This window comes from Rana temporaria, chromosome 1 (genome assembly GCF_905171775.1).
Source record: "Rana temporaria chromosome 1, aRanTem1.1, whole genome shotgun sequence".
Taxonomy (NCBI): Eukaryota; Metazoa; Chordata; class Amphibia; order Anura; family Ranidae; genus Rana; species Rana temporaria.
Genome location: NC_053489.1, coordinates 434,128,028 through 434,148,822, shown reverse-complemented (window position 1 = coordinate 434,148,822; position 20,795 = coordinate 434,128,028). Strand labels below are relative to the sequence as shown.

Sequence of the window (20,795 nt, the reverse complement as noted above, 5' to 3'; positions counted from 1 at the left end):
ACGACTGCTGCCCTACAGACAGTGGTGAAAAGGGACTACCCAGGAAGGGCAGAAGTGGCTTTGAGGCATGGACTGTGACTAAGAGCCTGCCTTCGTCTTCTCTATGCAGTGTGTCACAAGTAAGATTCTGGCCGCCAAATGGGGAATAACTGGGTCTCCCAGGGCTGACAGGAGAAGAGCTTTTTGTGATTTTTTTTTATCAGTGAGTTATTTCAAAAGACAAATCATTAATAATTATTAAAAAATGTACATTGTCTGTATTAAAACATTTGAACGTGTTAAACGCTTATTTTTTTTTAATTTTTAATAACCGGTCAGGATCTAAATTTAGCAAAGAGAATCATAATTGCCTCTACACTTCAGAATTAAGAACGTTTTTACTGACAAAAGCCTTATGCGGACATATACAGTATAAGGTTACACAAAGCTGACTTCCTACTTCGAATTCCAACTCAAGGAAACATTAGGCATATCAATTACATCAGACATTTCAGGGCAGTTTTTTTGAGTAACAATAAGCACACTGTGTGCTAGTGTCATAAGTCTTTCATACAACAAGCCATAGGTTTGTTAAGATATATAACATTTAATATACAGAATATCATATAAATGCCACTAGAATTGAAACCATTTTTGTAATTATTATTATCAGCAGTGCCTGAACTTCAGGTTTGGGCATTGGCTGAAATGTAGTTAGAGCTTCTCAATCAAAACACTATAAAAATCTAATGATATACAGTATGGAATACTTTATATGTTTTACAATGAAGCCTAGAATGGAGTAGCAGCCATTTGGTACAAGAGATAATAAGGGCCATACAAGTGCAGTGGTATAATCCCTTTTAGCCTTATGATATCGTTAAGCGCACATAGCGGCATCACTGCTCTTTCACTGAATTCATCAGTAGAATGAAATGACAAGGCGTATGAGTGCTGCTTTTTCAGTTACAAAATAATCTGAATAAAATATGCTAGAATATTAAAAACATTCATCACAATACATCTTATGTACAAGGAAGATTATTTTCCGATTGTTAACATACTATGGGACCCGGTGACAAATATAATACTATATATTACATACCGGTATTATACATATATATCTATCTATATATATATATATATATATATATATATATATATATATATAGAGAGAGAGAGAGAGAGAGAGAGAGAGAGAGAGAGAGAGAGAGAGAGAGAGAGAACGATATATATAGAGAGATATATATATAGGTATATATATATATAGATGTATATATATATATATATATATATATATATATATATATATATATATATGTATATATAAATATATATATATATATATATATATATATATATATATATATATATATATATATATATATATATCCATATATATATCTATAGATACATATATTATATAATACAAGTATTGCAAAGTCATTAATGTATGGCACAAAAATGGAGTATCAATTGAATTGTACTTGACCATTACTTGATAACAGAGGACAGACCTAGTGGATGACCGACTGAAATAATTACAGTAATAGCATGTCTTAAATTATGGCCCCAATAGCACAGCTTACTTTACCATTTCTTTCCCACATGAACACTACTGGCACCAAGAACAACAATTATGAGTTCCTGTTTAAGTTTGACTCTAGCTAAATTAGAGACAAAATGCTATCTTAGAAAAGAGACTTAATTTATTAACGTCATGGAAAGGGGATGCAAGGATCTTACAAGCATTTGTTTGGAGACAGTGTTACTTTGTTCATATTAACCAGCTGTTGTCACAGTAGATGAGTTATCATGGTCAGTGCAGAAATAGTTCACCATAACATCCAAATGTTGTATTCATTGGACATCTTTGTTATAAGCAAATCATTATTTAGAACTATAAACTAAAGTGAATATTGGATTGACATGAACACATCTTGGGAGCTATTTGTCTGTTATTCTGATTTTAATGTGGCTTCATAGATCTTGCGTAAAGTTTACATATAATTACAAAACAAATATTTGATATCTATATAACTATATATACTATAGATTACATATAGCTAATAAAATGCAGCAAATCTATTTCCCTAGTACATTTGAAAAAAATGATATGGTAAGAGGAAATACTATTTTTATTGAACCTGTTTACTGAATGAAAGTTGCCAGCTTGTCCTATTAATAAGGTATGTGGTTTGAGCTACACAGGTTCAGTGGCTGGCTAACGGGGCACTGGTGAAATGTAATTTTGATAATTAGGTGTATTGTTTAAGAGGAACAGGTGAGTGGCATGACTGAGGATCAGATTCTTGAGTTAGGTGATTAGGATCAGAATGAAAGATAGGGTAAAACATATGATTGTATAGTTCAGGGTCTTCCTGATGATGGGCTTATGATCAGCTTATGTGGCTAGGTGATGAGGAACATGTGAAAAACATATCAAAGCTAGGTTCTAAGGCTGTATAAATGAGGGATACATGAAATGAACAGGTTTTGAAACTTGGTGAAATGCATTTTTGATCATTTTGTTTAGGGGTTAGCTCAGTGTTGCCAATTGTCAGTATTTTCACTGGCAGCCAGTAAAAAACAGGCAATTTTCTCCTGCCAGTAAATGGCAGTAAAAGGAAAAGGTTGCCAGTAAAAAATATGGCTGTGACGCTTGGCTAGGTCCGAAGCTGGCCGAGACCATCCGAATACCCGATATAGTGTGTTTGGCCAGCTCTGGCGGAGGCGGTTCCTGAGCATGTCCTGTAATGTCATGGTGCAAGGGAGCCAAGCAGAGCGGCCAGAGCTTCGTGTGTGGGTCGGGAGCAAGGCAGGCCGGAAGTAGGACTGTCAGTGCTGTTTAGACTGGAGTGGACTGGAGGGATCACTTGGCGTGGAGAGTGACTGTCACTGTGACTCAGTAGGGGACATGTTGTGTCGGTGATCTGTGCTGCTGCACACTGCTGTCATTGTCAATTTGAGAGTCAGTTTCATATGTGTGTGCCTGACTAATTTCTTACCCTCCTGAGTCCTGTCCCTGAGCTACTTACTTACTATATTGAAAATAAAATAAGAAATATGTGTTTGTTGCATTATTATGTACCTTAAATCATATTGCTAATTGCATATTGTACTTGTTTATAGCCTGAATACTGAAATTTGAACTTAAAACTGTAATTTTTTTACTTTTGGAAATGCCAGTAAAACCCTGGCTGCGCCAGTAAATTTTGGGTGGTTTGTCAGTAAATTTCAATCTGATAGGTTGGCAACACTGGGTTAGCTGTTGAGGACCAGGGGAAATACACATTCAATAATGTTCAGGTGCTGTGGATAGCTGATGAGCTGGCTAGAATGACAGTGAGATAAATGTCTGATGACTAAGGCTGGGTTCACACTACGGTTTTCCCGTCCGTCAGCCGCATACGATTTCAGTATTGAAAACGTACGGGCCCGGACGGGAAAACGTATAGATAGAGAATGCATTGCAAATCGTATGCACTCAGATGCATCCGGGTGCGTACGATTTGCTGGCAAAACTGTCATGGTCTTACCTCTCTCCTGTCTCCTTCGTTTGACATGTGCTGGCGGCCATCTTGGTTTCTAGGTCTCTTGTAGCCTCCCACCCTGCGGCTCCTCCTTCCCACTGGGAGGAGCTGGATACCTGGCTCACATATATAGGAGGTCTGTGACTTCAGTTCCTTGCTTGGTCCTCCTGTGTGCACATGCTTCTAAGACTGCTGCTGCTTCTGGTTCCGATCCTGGCTTCGTCTGACTTCTCTGCTGGTTCCTGATCCTGGCTTCGTCTGACTTCCCTGCTGGTTCCTGATCCTGGCTTCGTCTGACTACTCTTCTGGTTCCTGACCTCTGGTTTCACCATCCGTTGGACTTTTGCTTTACAGCTTGATTTTCAATAAAGCCTTCTTATTTTCACTTATCTCTTGTTGTACGTCTGGTTCATGGTTCCGTAACATTAGGACCAAGCCATGAATTTTGACGGTACAGAGCCATCCTCGCTACCCACGCTGGTTGCCAGACTTGATCAGCTGGAGTCCCTGTTGGGTCAGTTCGCCGTGGCGTTGCAAACCCTGCTTGAACGCACGGTTCATGTCGCTCCCGTTGCCGATGGGTCGGTTGTCGCTCCTGGGCCCGCTCCTACTGCCGCTCCGGTTGTTGCGCCAGAGTCTACCCCGACACCTGATGTTGCGCCTGCGGTGTTTCGGGGTATGTCCGGTTCTGCCCCCCTTCCACAGCGATTTGGGGGAGAGCCAACTCAGTGCCGAGGTTTCCTTAACCAAGTGGGCATTTATTTCGAGTTGCTGCCACATGCCTTTCCCACTGAGAGATCAAAGGTGGGGTTCTTGATCTCGCTGCTCTCTGACAAGGCCTTGTCCTGGGCCAGTCCTTTATGGGAGAACAACAATCCGGTGGTTGCCGAGTTTTCCGGTTTTGTTGCTTCTCTTCGGAGGGTATTCGATGTGCCGGCTCGCGCCGCCTCTGCTGCGAAGCTCCTTATGTCCGTCAGACAGGGTTCACGATCCGTAGCCGAATACGCCATTGAGTTTCGTACCCTGGCAGCAGAGGTAGGTTGGAATAATGAGGCCCTGGTCGCTGCTTTCTCTCATGGTCTCTCGGATGCCTTGAAGGATGAGGTTGCAGCTAAGGACCTACCAGTGGAGCTCGAGGCTCTTATTTCTTTCCTGATTTTGATTGACACCAGACTCAGGGAGAGACCTTCCTTTAAGGAGTGCCTGCGGAGGCCTCCTAACAGTTTGGCGCCTAAGTTTGCTGTCCCACCCGTGCCTCCCTCTCCTCCCACGCCTCCTGGGGTTGACTTGTCTGGGGGTGAACCCTCGCAGCTGGGGTTTGCTCGCTTGTCCGAGGGGGAGAGGGTACTCCGGAGACGCGAGGGCCGATGCATGTACTGTGGTCTCGATGGGCATTTTCGGTTGGCATGTCCGAACCGTCCGGGAAACGCTCGCACCTGAGATCCTGTCGGGGGCAGATCTTGGGTGGAGTCTCCTCGTCCCCGGTTTCCCGTGTTGATAAACCACTGATCACTGTTGTCCTCTCCTGGGTCGGGGGCTCGGTGACGACCCAGGCGTTGGTGGACTCTGGTGCTGGTGGTTTTTTCATTGATAGTGAGTTCGCTGCCGCCAATTCCATTCCTCTACAGGCTCGAGGTTCCCCGCTGGCTCTAGAGGCGATAGACGGCAGACCCCTCCAACCGTCACACGTGACTCATGAGACCCTTCCAGTGGGGGTAGCCATTGGTGCCGCTCACAGAGAGTCGGTCTGCTTCCAAGTTATTTCGTCTCCACACTACTCGGTGGTCTTGGGGTACCCCTGGCTCCAGAAGCATAATCCGACTTTTGACTGGAGATCGGCCGAGATCCTCTCATGGTCACCACAGTGTGGGGCTAAGTGCATCCATGGGCCTGTCAAGTTGCTGTGTACTTCCTCGGACTCTCTGTTGCCTCCTGAATACGAGCAGTACCGGGATGTATTCGATAAGGTACGCGCAGTTGCCCTACCTCCGCACCGCCCATATGATTGTGCCATTGAGTTACAACCTGGTGCCGTTCCTCCTCGCGGCAAGGTCTATCCACTGTCGGTTGCGGAGAATGAGGCCATGGAGGAGTACGTGATGGAGGCGCTGTCCCGTGGTCACATTCGCAAATCCTCGTCCCCGGCAGGGGCTGGATTTTTCTTTGTGAAAAAGAAGGGCGGTGAGTTGAGGCCTTGCATCGATTACAGGGGTCTCAATCGCATCACGATCAAGAACGCTTACCCGATACCCTTGATTTCCGAGCTGTTCGATCGCCTTAAAGGGGCCACGGTCTTTACCAAACTCGACCTGAGGGCGGCATATAACCTGGTAAGGATCAAGGCGGGCGATGAGTGGAAGACCGCCTTTAACACCAGGACCGGTCATTATGAATCCTTGGTTATGCCCTTTGGGTTGTGCAATGCGCCCGCAGTCTTTCAGGAATTCATCAACGATGTTTTCCGTGACCTGTTGCAGCAGTGTGTGGTGGTCTATTTGGATGACATCTTGGTATATTCTGAATCCAGGGAGGCCCACATTCTGGATGTCAAACGAGTGTTGCAACGGTTACGAGAGAACAAGCTGTTCGGTAAGCTTGAGAAATGCGAATTTCACCGATCCCAGGTAACCTTCCTAGGTTACATCATTTCCGCTGAGGGGTTCTCCATGGATCCTGAGAAGGTTTCGGCTGTCTTACAGTGGCCTCAGCCCAGTGGTCTTCGTTCCTTGCAGCGTTTTTTGGGCTTCGCCAATTATTATCGGAAGTTCATCAGGGACTTCTCCATGCTTGGCCAAGCCTCTCACGGATCTGACCAGGAAGGGCAGTAATTCCCAGGTCTGGCCGCTCGAGGCCATCCGGGCTTTTGAGGCCCTAAAATCCGCCTTTGTGTCAGCTCCGATTCTGTCTCATCCCAACCCTGGGTTGCCCTTTGTCCTCGAGGTGGACGCGTCCGAGACGGGAGTAGGCGCCCTTCTGTCTCAGCGTAGGACACCAGAGGGTCCGCTGCTTCCTTGTGGGTTTTACTCCCGGAAACTGTCATCCGCGGAGTGCAACTATCAGATTGGTGACAGGGAGTTATTGGCCATAGTGCAGGCTCTCAAAGAGTGGAGGCACTTGCTCGAGGGCTCGGTGGTTCCGGTTCTCATCCTGACGGACCACAAGAATCTGACCTACCTTTCTGAGGCCAAGAGATTGACACCACGTCAGGCCAGATGGGCTCTGTTCTTGTCACGTTTTAATTACGTGGTCTCCTACCTACCTGGTTCCAAGAACATCAGGGCGGATGCCTTATCACGGCAGTACTCCGAGCTGTCCAGGGAGGAATCTATACCGACTTCGGTCATACCTCCGAATCAGATCCTGGCCGCCATTCGCACCAGCCTGACCTCTCCCCTTGGTGAGCAGATTTTGGCGGCTCAGTCTGGTGCTCCCTCTGGGACACCCAACGGCAGATGTTTTGTGCCTGAGGAGTTGCGCACTTGGTTGTTGCGAACCTACCATAACTCCAAGACCGCGGGGCATCCTGGTAAGAATCAGCTGTCCTGGGCTGTTTCACGTCTGTTCTGGTGGCCTTCCCTACGTTCCGACATCGCCGCATATGTAGCGGCATGCTCTGTTTGTGCCCAAAGTAAGTCCCCTCGGCACCTTCCGTTGGGCCTGCTGCAACCCATAGCCACCGGGGAGCGCCCATGGTCACACCTGGGGATGGATTTCATTGTGGACCTCCCTGCATCCCGAGGCCATACGGTCATTCTCATGATTGTGGATCGGTTTTCCAAAATGTGCCACTGTGTTCCTCTCAAGAAGTTACCCTCTGCACAAGAGTTGGCCACGATTTTTGCCCGGGAGGTCTTCCGGTTGCACGGTTTGCCCAAAGAGATAGTGTCGGATCGGGGGAGTCAGTTTGTGTCCAGGTTCTGGAGCGCCTTTTGCTCCCAGTTGGGGATTCATCTCTCCTTCTCCTCGGCCTACCACCCTCAGTCCAATGGGGCCGCAGAACGATCCAATCAGGCCTTGGAGCAATTCCTTCGTTGCTATGTCTCCGATCACCAGGACAATTGGGTTGACCTCCTGCCTTGGGCTGAGTTTGCCAGGAACACGGCTGTGAACTCTTCCTCTGGGACGTCTCCCTTCATGGCCAATTATGGGTTCCAACCTGCCGTGTTACCGGAGGCATTCTCTCCCCAGGATATTCCGGCTGTGGAGGATCACCTTTCTGCTCTACGTGCTTCTTGGGTACAGATCCAGAGGTCCCTTGAGGTCTCTGCGCAGCGCCAGAAACTCCAGGCTGATCGCAGACGAGCGCCTGCTCCTTCCTACCAGGTCGGAGACCGTGTATGGTTGTCCACCCGCAACCTCAACCTTCGAGTGCCCACTCCCAAGCTGGCTCCTCGCTTTGTTGGTCCCTTCCGAGTGCTTCGCAGGGTAAACCCGGTAGCCTATGCCCTTGCGCTTCCACCTGGCATGCGGATCTCCAACGTGTTTCATGTCTCCCTGTTGAAGCCACTGGTGTGCAATCGCTTCACTTCCTCGGTTCCTCGGCCTCGTCCGGTCCAAGTGGGCAATCACGAGGAGTATGAGGTGAGCAATATCCTGGACTCACGCCTGGTTCGCGGTCGGGTGCAGTTTTTGGTCCACTGGCGTGGTTATGGTCCTGAGGAGCGTTCCTGGGTTCCCTCCGCAGATGTCCATGCTCCTGCCTTGCTCCGAGCCTTCCACGCACGCTTCCCTCAGAAACCGTTTTTTGCACCGCGGAGGAGGGGCCCTTGAGGGGGAGGTACTGTCATGGTCTTACCTCTCTCCTGTCTCCTTCGTTTGACATGTGCTGGCGGCCATCTTGGTTTCTAGGTCTCTTGTAGCCTCCCACCCTGCGGCTCCTCCTTCCCACTGGGAGGAGCTGGATACCTGGCTCACATATATAGGAGGTCTGTGACTTCAGTTCCTTGCTTGGTCCTCCTGTGTGCACATGCTTCTAAGACTGCTGCTGCTTCTGGTTCCGATCCTGGCTTCGTCTGACTTCTCTGCTGGTTCCTGATCCTGGCTTCGTCTGACTTCCCTGCTGGTTCCTGATCCTGGCTTCGTCTGACTACTCTTCTGGTTCCTGACCTCTGGTTTCACCATCCGTTGGACTTTTGCTTTACAGCTTGATTTTCAATAAAGCCTTCTTATTTTCACTTATCTCTTGTTGTACGTCTGGTTCATGGTTCCGTAACAAAAACGTTTTTTAAACGTCCGCAAAACCGTGTTCAACCACGGTTTTGCGGTCGTTTTTAAAACAGTATGGCAAACGCATACGTTTTCCTTTAACATTAATGTTAATGGAAAACGCACATGTGTGCGGTTCCATACGTTCCCGTCCGTTTCAGCCGCATACGGTTTTCCATATAAATCGTATGCGGCTGACGGACGGGAAAACCGTAGTGTGAACCCAGCCTAAGTTCTTGGCCTGGGTGATGATGAGGACTTGGTGTGTGGCCAGTTATCAGGTTTCTGGGTGATGGGGTATTGTTGAAATGAATTGAAGAACAGGTGTAAATCATGTCTGATAATCAGGCTCTGGAGTTGGCTAATGAGCAACTGGTGAAATACACATGTAATAATAAGGTTCTGTTGCCGGCAGATGATAAACAGGTAAAATGCATACATGATAACTAGGTTCTAGGGCTAATGTATGAGACACTGGTGAGATACATGTTCTGATGGTCAGGTTTTGGAGTTGGGTGATGAGGAAATGGCAAAATGCAGATCCGATTTCTAAATTCTGTTGCATTGGCATGGTCAGTCATTCCACAGTTCAGCAAAACTTAGAATTTATGGCCATAATTTCGCACCTGAGCTCACAATGCACTGCATAAATATTGTCCCTAGTCACATGGGTCGCTAAAAGTTAAAACCTGAAAGAATGGACATGCTATTAAGGGCTATTCAGAGGGTAAACTGTCATTTTGGGAGAAGAACATGCAGGGCATGCTCAAAGCATTTGGTTTCTCATATCACGTTGAAACTGCAAATCATCAATACAGCCTGTTTAGTAATTATAGCTTTCTGATGTCAGGAGCAATATCACATTGTATTTACAAATACTTTAGGTTCTACTTGTTCAAACTGTGTCTCAATGTATAACTGAACCTTAATACAGAATAGAAAGGGAGAGCGTTTGGTCGGCGGGACTATAATTGAGGCTTAACACAGAATATGTTGAGACTCCACCAATAAGAATAAGAAACAGACACTTCTCATTACCTGCATGTTTTCTGTAGCATCTCCAAGAAGACCTCCGAAGGTAATAGCATTGGTCACAGTTCCCAGGTAAATGAAGAGCATGGCTGAAAGTGACTGGATGCTTAGACAATCGTAAAAGTCACTTGCAAAAAAAGGTGCCTTTCTCTTGATATCCTCAACTAACCCCCCACAAAACCTAGGAAAGTTTAAAAAGCAAAACACTTAATTCAATGAGGAATTTTAATGTCAAAAAAGGAAAGACAATTCAAATCAGTATATAATTTCACTAACCTTTACTGCTATCCACTAGTAACAATGTGAATATCTAGGCTATATATATTGGTTAACCAGCTGTTGTTTAGGAATTAAATAATACCAAGGACCCATTTACTGTACACAAAGGCAGTCCATTGTGTTGCGTTAATGCATACACATTAATGCGCATTATAATGGGCTGCCAAAACACCAAAACTTGCCAAAAATCAGACAAGCACCAATTTTTTTTACACATTATCATGGTTTATCGTGTATTATCATGTGCTGTAATGCAAGGGCATAGGAGATACAGAACATTTTTTAAATGATTTATGCTAAGGTAATACCGCAGTATGAATAAAGCAGCGGTACTTGTAAAAAAGTGGTATCGGTGCAACCCTAGAAATGTTCCAAACGTAACATACTACACCCGCATATCAGCTTCTAAAAGAAGATTTTAAAGAAATTCCAGGTTTGCTTCATATGCTGTGCTTCCACAGAACACCAGGCTGAAGACTGTAATGTTACTATTAAATGCATAGAATGTACTACTAACAATTGTGTAAATACAATCAGTGACAAATCAGTGACAAATCAGTGACATGTAATAATCAAAGTGCAGTCTATTGGAGGTCCTTTAAGATAATAATATCTTGCTTAGGTACAGTGCCACTAATATATTATAGGGTTTATTTAATTAAAAAGTGCAAGTTGCTAAGAGCAAAGTTTAGTACTCACAGCAATCTGTCTGAATCCATCTCAAACCCAAGGGATGGGAAATGTGCTGAGAAATGTGTGTATACAGATGGTGGGCAGGGAAGGGTTTATGAATATAAAGCTGCATTAAACTTTGTATTGTATATTTGGTTTTAGATATGTTGGTATCCAGACAATCTCCTCCATGATCTTTTCTTTCTGACAATGCTCCACAACCCATAACCCCCTTTTTTCTAACATGCACGGAAAACCTTTGCGGTGCTGCAGCTATTTTAGAAGTGAAGCTATCGGCACAGAATCGCACCCAAAATGGTGACATAGAAAGTGCATTAAATACATCATTACTACTGAGTCACTAACCGTCCAGTTCTCCTTAATTCTGGAACGTCACCGTGTCCTCCACCACCATGACCATCATCATGAGGAGCGTCTCCATTCATTTGTACATTCTCCCCTCCAGAATACATGTTTTTCCTGTAGATAGGTCAAGTTTGAGATAAACATAACATTATTCATGTAAAGCAAAATTCTACAAAATAAACATCATACCAGGATCTCAAATATATGCCCAACATTAATTGGACATTTTTGTTATAGCAACAAGCATTTTTCATCTGGCTATTCTCCATATGGCCATCTCTCCTGGAAGTGATGGTAATGAAGCCCACATGACGATTAACTATTGGAAAGTATGGCTCTTTTTTTCCTTTCTGGGTCATGTTTTTTCCCCCAGCCTCCTGACTACCTAAAGTGTTACTAAACCCACAAAAGTAAAATCAGTCTGTATATGCAGTAAAGTATGCTTGTTGTACTGACTGTGGGACAAAATCCTCTCCATTGTGTAAAAAGGCTGTTTGATCCTGTCTTCTCTGATCCTTATTTTACTGTCCCCAATCCATCTGCTGATAGAACAGAGCCCTAGGAGGCACTCTGCACTTTCTCAGTTGGGTGTATATTGCTAAAGAGTTTTTTTTTTTTGGGGGGGGGGGGGGGGGGTGCATGTGATTGCTGCTTCATAGTACAGTCAGAGGAGAATGAAAACTCCTCGTTCAAGATTTAACCAGTGCTCGGTTGGACACTGATAGAAGTCACAAGATGCTATATACTGCTGATGTGAAAAGGTATTTAGCGGTTTATACTTACTAAAATAATTGCATTTCCATGTGTACTGTGGGAGCCAAGATATAGTGAATGCCGGGCCTTGGGTTTAGTAACACTTTAATAAAGCAGAAGCATATTTAAAGCTAAGTTTACCTTTTCAGGGAGAATTTCACTTTTCATAAAAAATATAATCATTTTGAGATTATTATTTTTTCCTACCCAAGCTATTCAAATGTACTTAGCTCTCACTTAGTCCAAGGCAGCTTTAAATTTTCACTTCTCTGTTTGAAATAAAAAAAAATGTTTTCTGCTTTCATCCCGTCCTGTAGATCATATCCCATCATGCACTGCTTTAGTGCATCACAGAATAGTCATGTATTATCACTCTAGATCACACCTCCCTTATTACTATACCACCTCTGGTTTAATTTCCACCCACTTTCCTACTTCTTACCTTAAAGCAGAGCTCCACATAAAAATGGAAGCTCCTCTTATCTGCCCCCAGCCCCCTCCGATGCCACATTTGGCATCTTTCGGGGGGTGGGAGCGGGTACCTATTTTTGACAGGTACGCGTTTCCACTTCAGGATGATCTCGCCTTCCCCCGCTGCTGTGCGATTCACAAAGTGCAGCAGTAGGGAACTGGCTGTGAAGCTGCAAGGCTACACTGCTGGTTTACCTTACAAACAATGGCGGCGGCAGCACCTTAGAACCAATGGAAAAATCGGCTTGGATGCCGACATTGCGGGATCCCTGGACAGTTTCTTAAAGCGGTGGTTCCCCCTTAAAAACAACTTTTTTTTATTCCACTGCCCCCCCCACATTCCATCACGATTAAGGCACATATTTTTTTTTTCCTGCTGTACATACCTTACTACAGCATATTCACCCGTGCATCCGGGTTGCGAGTCCCGCGGGAGTGGGCGTTCCTCACATGCTGTTGATTGACGTTTTGCCCAAAAACGAGCTCTCCCCCGTCGCGTAAGCCGCGTCACGGTTGGCGAAAGGAGCCGAACGGCGAGTCGGCGCTATACTGCGCATGCGCATCGCCGTTCGGCTCCTTTCGCCAATCGTGACGCGGCTTACGCGACGGGGGGAGAGCTCGTTTTTGGGCAAAACGTCAATCAACAGCATGTGAGGAACGCCCACTCCCGCGGGACTCGCAACCCGGATGCACGGGTGAATATGCTGTAGTAAGGTATGTACAGCAGGAAAAAAAAAATATGTGCCTTAATCGTGATGGAATGTGAGGGGGCAGTGGAATAAAAAAAAGTTGTTTTTAAGGGGGAACCACCGCTTTAATATTAAAAGTCAGCAGCTACAGTATTTGTAGCTGCAGACTTAAAAAAAATTCTGAAGGAGGCTGGACCTCCTCTTTAAGGTGATCATACACATTACAATCTGACTGTATAATCTCCTTTAGATGTAACATCAGCTATGTAGTGCAAGGGCCTGTCTGACTGGATGCAAATTGAATAGATTGTTCAGGTGTGTCCTTCCACTCCATTCCTTCCATTCCATCGTTTTTGATAAATCTAAAGGAAATTGTACAGAGATTGGACAATTAGATTGTAGATGTTTCTCTGACCCTATGATCATATCTGGAGTAGCGTTTGAGGATGGAGGCATAGGACTGGAGGGTGTCTGCACAGACGTACCCAGGGCCGGAGTGGGACTCATTTTCAGCCCTGGAGTTTCATGCCTTAGACCAGCCCACTTTAGTTCACAGTGCTGCGTGTGTTGGCACAGTGGCTGCATGTGATGGCACAGTGGCGACAATTGATGGGCACAGTGGCTGCGTTTGATGGGCACAGTGGCTGCATGTGATGGCACAGTGGCTGCGTTTGGTGGCACAGTGGCTGCGTGTGATGAGCACAGTGGTGACAATTGATGGGCACAGTGGCTGCGTTTGATGGGCACAATGGCTGCATGTGATGGCACAGTGGCTGCGTTTGATGGGCAAAGTGGCGACATTTGATGGTGGCACAGTGGCTGCGTGTGATGGCACAGTGGCTGCGTGTGATGGCACAGTGGCTGCGTGTGATGGCACAGTGGCTGCATGTGATGGCACAGCGGCTGCGTTTGGTGGCACAGTGGCTGCGTACGATGAGCACAGTGGTGACAATTGATGGGCACAGTGGCTGCGTTTGATGGGCACAATGGCTGCATGTGATGGCACAGTGGCTGCGTTTGATGGGCACAGTGGCTGCGTTTGATGGGCACAGTGGCAACATTTGATGGTGGCACAGTGGCTGCATGTGTTGGCACAGTGGCTGCGTGTGATGGCACAGTGGCTGCGTGTGGTGGCACAGTGGCTGCGTGTAATGGGCACAGTGGCGACAATTGATGGCACAGTGATGCGTGTGTTGGCAGTGGCTGCATGTGATGGCACAGTGGTGACAATTGATGGGCACAGTGACTGCGTTTGATGGGTACAGTAGCTGCATGTGATGGCACAGTGGCTGCGTTTGGTGGCACAGTGGCTGCGTGTGATGAGCACAGTGGTGACAATTGATGGGCACAGTGGCTGCGTTTGATGGGCACAGTGGCTGCGTTTGATGGGTACAGTGGCTGCATGTGATGGCACAGTGGCTGCATGTGATGGCACAGTGGCTGCATGTGATGGCACAGTGGCTGCATGTGATGGCACAGTGGCTGTGTTTGATGGGCACAGTGGTGACAATTGATGGTGGCACAGTGGCTGCGTGTGTTGGCACAGTGGCTGCGTGTGTTGGCACAGTGGGTGCGTGTGATGGGCACAGTGGCTGCATGTGATGGCACAGTGGCGACAATTGATGGCACAATGCTGCGTGTGTTGGCACAGTGGCTGCATGTGATGGCGCAGTGGCAACAATTGATGGGCACAGTGGCTGCGTTTGATAGGCACAGTGGCTGCGTTTGATGGGCACAGTGGCTGCATGTGATGGCACAGTGGCTGCATTTGGTGGCACAGTGGCTGCGTGTGATGAGCACAGTGGAGACAATTGATGGGCACAGTGGCTGCGTTTAATGGGCACAGTGGCTGCAGGTGATGGCACAGTGGCTGCGTTTGATGGGCACAGTGGCTGCATGTGATGGGCACAGTGGCTGCATGTGATGGCACAGTGACTGCGTTTGGTGGCACAGTGAGGCTGCAATTAATGGGGGTTTTTTTTAGTCAGAGAAGGCAAGCTCAAAATAACACAAACATTTTTTTAAACTGCTATTCTTTATTAAAAAAAATGATGGTCACCTCAGTCCAACCCCCCCCCCCCCCCAATACAGTAATTTCATTACTTTCTTACTTTTCACATAGACTGTGTGTGTCACTCTGACTTCGGTAGTTTTCTTCTTGCAGTAGCACTAGGAACTGTTACTGTAGGCAGGCCAGGCGCAGCAGGCTCCTCGTGACTTCACTTCTAACTTCTGTTCTGGAAGCTCCGACACTCACAGCTCCCTGCACGAGTCCTCCCTCTCTCACCTCTCACCTCTCACCTCGCCTCCGGCCGCCGGCGTGACGTCACGCGGCGCACGCCGGTGGAATGAACCAACTCAATCCTGCATGGGGGGGGGGCGAGGAAACACGCACAGGAGGAAAGATAGCCAGAAAAGCACTCGGCAGCCAGTGAGTCGGAGGCCCGCGGGCACACAGTTTGTAAAGTGTCACTGCGCTCAGTGTGCTGTCTGACACACACTGATCTACTGGTCTAGCGGCCGTGGCTGATTGCGCCCCCCTCCTGAACAATGGTAGCGGCCCGCAACCTGACCAGCCCACCGGGAAGCATCCCGGTTCTCCCGATTGGCCAATCCGGGCCTGGACGTACCATCTGGGTTTTCATCAGCTATGCACTGAGCTTAAAGGGGTTGTAAAGGTAAAAACACATTTTCCCTAAATAGCTTCCTTTACCTTAGTGTATTCCTCCTTAACTTACCTCATCCTTCGATTTTGCTTTTAAATGTCCTTATTTCTTCTGAGAAATCCTCACTTCCTGTTCTACTGTCTGTAACTCCACACAGTAATGAGAGGCTTTCTTCCTGGTGTGGAGAAAGCCTCTTGAGGGGGGAGGGGGCGAGCAGAAGTGCCAGGGCGCCCACTAACACACAGCTCCTTTCTCTATCTGCAAAGTAGAGAGTGTCCTGACTTGCCTGCTCGCCCCCTCCCCCCTCAAGAGGCTTTCTTCACACCAGGGATAAAGCCTTGCATTACTGTGTGTAGTTACAGACAGAAGAACAGGAAGTGAGGATTTCTCAGCCTTGACCTGGAGGTGAGCGGCCAATCTATACACTTACTGGTGGTAGCTCTTTCTGTCTGACCCCTTCCGCTATTGGAATTTTTCTCTCCTCTATCAAGTTATGGACTAATTAGTCATACTTATTTATATTTTGTGTTTTATAATATATATATATATATATATATATATATATATATATATATATATGTTTAATTATATATTTTTGCCCTTGGACATTTTTTTACATTCTTCTGCACTTGTTTTTTTATATATCAGTTTATATATATTTTTTTTACTTGGACTTTATTCACTCATTCATTGCTTGGTTTCAATTTTTTCACTTCATTAAATTTTCATTTAATTTTATCCATCTGTCCTTATTTCTATTTGGTGTAATTAATGATTGTATATTATTGAATACGCGCACCATTATTTATTTAAATGTTTACAATTAGAGTGCAGTGTATGGCCAGCTTCATACAAGTATATATGAGGGAGTGGAGGACATGCAGCTATCATGCCCCGTTCACATATGCGTGTTACGAGAACTCATGTTCACACAAGCGTTTTTTATGGGCGTTTTGGAGCATTTCTGCTTGTCACGCATAGGGTAGCCCATTTGTTTGAACATTCACTATGCTCAGTGATAATTTTTTTACATTTTTTTTACTTTAGTAAATAAATATCACTGTGTTATAAGGATTCCTCACTGAATGCATGTTTAATGTATATGACAACACTATACCTCTTATCAGATGAGGGAAGAGTCTTTGGCGGTTCTATCCTTATTGTTGGGTCCCATTCCCCAGGTGGAAGCACAATTACTTCATCTAAAAATTCATCAATTCCAGCGATCAGGTCCTGCCTGTCTTTAGCTTTATAGGCGATGTCATGAAATACCTGAAATGGAATAGCAAGAGCTTTCAATAACGACACTTTAAACTATATGTGCACTAAATATATCAGTTTGTGTAATGTTCTCCAACAATGTAGGCATTTTTAATGGGTTTCAGCTTTGAACTTCATTTCACAAATATTTTAGAGCATAAAATAGGCAGTAACATCTAAAGCTGGCCATATATGTACATGTACAAAAAAAATCTAACATATTCCTTCATCCAACAGCATAAATTGACAAATCTCACACTGCATCTATTATGTTCTGATAGCTGGTGCCGCCAACTGTTAGAGAATATCCGTACAGTTCCTGTATCTGACTGGATATAATTGCTGTTTTGGCCACCAATTTTTTGCTCGGCTCTTTAAATTTTCTTATATATGTTTTGATTATGATTTAATGTAAAAACGCTCATACTGGTGTCATAACCAGGAGGGTATTAAGGACAAACATGCATAAAATAGATGCCAACTATATTACTTAGTATTACCTCATCAGACATTAAGGTGGCTATACTTCTTCCAATCTCATGGTATGACTTGGCTTTTCCTTTTGGTCCCAGGAGGATAAAAAGGAATCTAGATATACAATACAAGAAGAATTACATAAGATCCTAATACATTTTTTAATGTCCAGTAGTGATTTCATTAAAACATTTACATGGCAACAAAAACTCTATATTAATTATATGCACTAGAAAAGTCGAAATAGGTGAACTTGTCTTAGCTGTTTAGTCCATATTAGACATGTGCATTCGTTATCGTCCAAATTTCAGGGATTTTCGTGTTTGTCTTCCAAAACGTTAACGAACGTGCATAGTCCAAAATCCGAAATATCGGAAATAAAAAAATGCTTTATTTTTGTATCCATTATATTTTCGGATCATTACGACAACAGTTTGATATATATGGATAGAAGATTCGACATGACGGTGACAATAGCGATCTGTGTCTATCGAACCTGCAGTAGAATGTGCCTAACCTAACTCTATTAGTCCAAGATTATTCGACATAGAGAGAAAATATTCAACATTATAGAGACAATAGTAAAAGAGCTGTTAGTGGTCGCTGCTGGAATGGGTGGGGGAAGAAAAATGATTATAATGATGAATGTTATTGGCTGAGTGTAAAAAAGAGGAGATGCAGTAAAATAGCTAGAACTTAAGTACACACGTACAGCCAACTTACTTTATGAATAATACCGTTCGACATGAAGATTTGACAAAGCAGCTAAAACCATAAGATCGCTGCAAGTGGACATTTACAGTCAAATGCTCCGCCCATAGGCTATAGAAGAGTTTTAATGGTGTATGACTAGTAATAATAATTAATAATTATAGTTATTACTAGTCAAACAACATTAGAATTCTACTATTGCTTGTGGGTGCAGCATTCGAAAATGTACGATCGTGGTGTTGTACAGTTTAGCTGCTATGTCGAATTTTCTTAGAACATCTGACAGACATCATAAGCCTTCAGTTGACAGATTTGACCTTAAGTAATTAGAATTTTCGTACAAATGCGTTTTTTAACCCCCCTGGCGGTATTCCCGAGTCTGGCTTGGGGTGGAATTTCAGAACCAAAAGCGGTAACCCCGAGCCAGGCTCGGGATTGCCTCACAGTGTCCACAGGCATAGTTTACTTACCTTGTCCCTGGATCCTGCGATGCCTCTCCGCTGTGTAATCGAGCTGTGTCCTCGCTCGATTCACAAAGTGCCTGTGTGCCGCCGAGCTCCGTTCCCTGCGACGTTATGACGCACGGGAGCAGAAACACACAATACATACAGTATACTGTAATCTTATAGATTACACTACTGTATGAAAAAAATACACACCCCCTTTGTCCCTAGTGGTCTGCCCAGTGTCCTACATGCACTTTTATATAATAAAAACTGTTCTTTCTGCCTGGAAACTGGAGATTGTCCATATCAACCAAAAAGTGTCCCTTTACATCAAAAGTGGTTTTAGACCAGCTAGAAAACAGTGATAATAAATTAGAATCACTTGAAGAATTGAGCGATAGCGATTTGTGGGAAAATTCGTCATCAAACAATAAAAGTAATGACAGCGACAATTCTGCAACTGAGGCCTCGTACACACGGCCGAGGAACTCGACGTGCCAAACACATCGAGTTCCTCGGCCAGTTCAGCACTGAAGCCGCCGAGGAGCTCGGCGGGGCGAGAGCTCCCATTGAACAACGAGGAAATAGAGAACATGTTCTCTATTTCCTCGCCGAGCTCCTCGTCGGCTTCCTCGGCCGAAAGTGTACACACGGCCGGGTTTCTCGGCAGAATTCAGCCAGGAACTCGGTCGGAAGCTGAATTCTGCCGAGCAAACTGGTCGTGTGTACGGGGCCTCAGTAAATTTCAGGGTTTTTGATTTGATTACATTATTGAATAATTTTTATGATAATTACATTATTATTTGTTATAATTATTTATAGTTATTTATTATATTATAGTTTATGATTTTGTTTTTCAAACTTTATCATACCCGGGATGTCTACTAGACTCTTGTTTGTCCTTCCCTACCAAACCCCCCCCCCCCCCACGGCTATTGCAGAGGATATGAAGTTTTTTTGTTTTCCATTCATAAACTTTGTTTATTATTCCTTGACTTATGGGAAGCTCTGTACAGAGCTATCCTTGTTCATTAATTCTGTGCAGCTAAGGCTGCAGACAAAGGGACTAATGAATCTGTCCTCAGTCCCCTTCTCTGTTTAAAAGTGAGACATCAGGGGTCTGTTTAGACCACTGATATTTCACCAAAGCACCCCTCAATGGGGATCCTAAAAAATATGTAAAATATAATAAACTGCAACTGGGCTCTGGTGCTTCACAACCGTGGGGGGGTCGAAGACAGCAGGCAGGTGGCCTGCTGTAGGACCGTAATAAAGGGTCCCACAATTGGAGTAAAGGGCCCCAGGATGGGAAGGGCTCAGGTCAGTGGGCAGGGTGCTCTTTATATTTTATTGCACTGGGGCAATGAAGGTTCAAGTTACGCCCCTGCCTCATTCCCTAGGGCAAGGGGGCAATACAAAGCTTACCACAAGGGGCAAAGGCAGCAATACAAGTCTGACTTAATCTTGACCACTAACCATTTGTGTTATATCTGCTTTAAAATAACACCAAATTTAACACACCTTCTTCCCTTTCACATCTGAGACCTTGTAACACTAACGAGTCACATGACATCAGAGGGAGAAAATGGCTAATTGGGCCCAATTTGGACATTTTCACTTAGGGGTGTACTCACTTTTGTTGCCAGCGGTTTAGACAATAATGGCTGTGTGTTGCGTTATTTTAAAGGGGACAGAAAATTCACACTGTTTTACACATGAAAAGATGTTATAAAATCTTTACAAAAATGTAAGGGGTGTACTCACTTTTGTGAGATACTGTATTTATCATTTTGAATGCACGACCTGATTTTTAACCCACAATGGACATTCGTAACAAAAATGGAATGCTTTGGATGTTTTTAATGTGCTCCACTGTTGCTCAACATATGCATTTTCTCTTGCCATAGACAGTGAAGCTGGTTTACTAAAGGCGTTGAGAATTAAGTTCACTTAATTTATTCAATCATGTGAAAAGCCAATTCCTCATCATCTTTACAAGATTTGATATTCAAATAGAACAGAGCTACAATTTATTGTGAGAAGATTCACAACTCCTTTAGTAAATTATTCCTAATCGTTCATTAGGCCCTCACAGGGCTCCTACACTACACTTTAGGTACACTACCCCAGTTTACTTCTACACCCTATATTTCCTGTATTTCTATAAGGCCATTAGCACCAATGAACTCCCTAACTGTTAATCATCAATTTGGGATATGTTCACTCTATAGATAAACCTAAATGAAAAGTGAAAAATCT

At 44.7% G+C, this 20,795-nt stretch overlaps 1 protein-coding gene across 3 annotated transcripts in view; it reads right to left on the bottom strand.

Annotated features, from left to right (window-relative positions):
- The window catches only part of SLC4A4 (solute carrier family 4 member 4), a 316,339-nt gene that overhangs the window by 40,527 nt on the left and 255,017 nt on the right, over positions 1–20,795 (bottom strand). For all 3 annotated transcript variants that reach the window (XM_040326059.1, XM_040326074.1, XM_040326066.1), the window contains exons 9-12: positions 17,406–17,493; positions 16,763–16,917; positions 11,067–11,180; positions 9,756–9,930 (exon numbers count right to left, since the gene is read on the bottom strand). In XM_040326059.1, the coding sequence (XP_040181993.1) occupies positions 9,756–9,930; positions 11,067–11,180; positions 16,763–16,917; positions 17,406–17,493 (532 nt within the window). The remainder of the gene's footprint in view (positions 1–9,755; positions 9,931–11,066; positions 11,181–16,762; positions 16,918–17,405; positions 17,494–20,795) is intronic.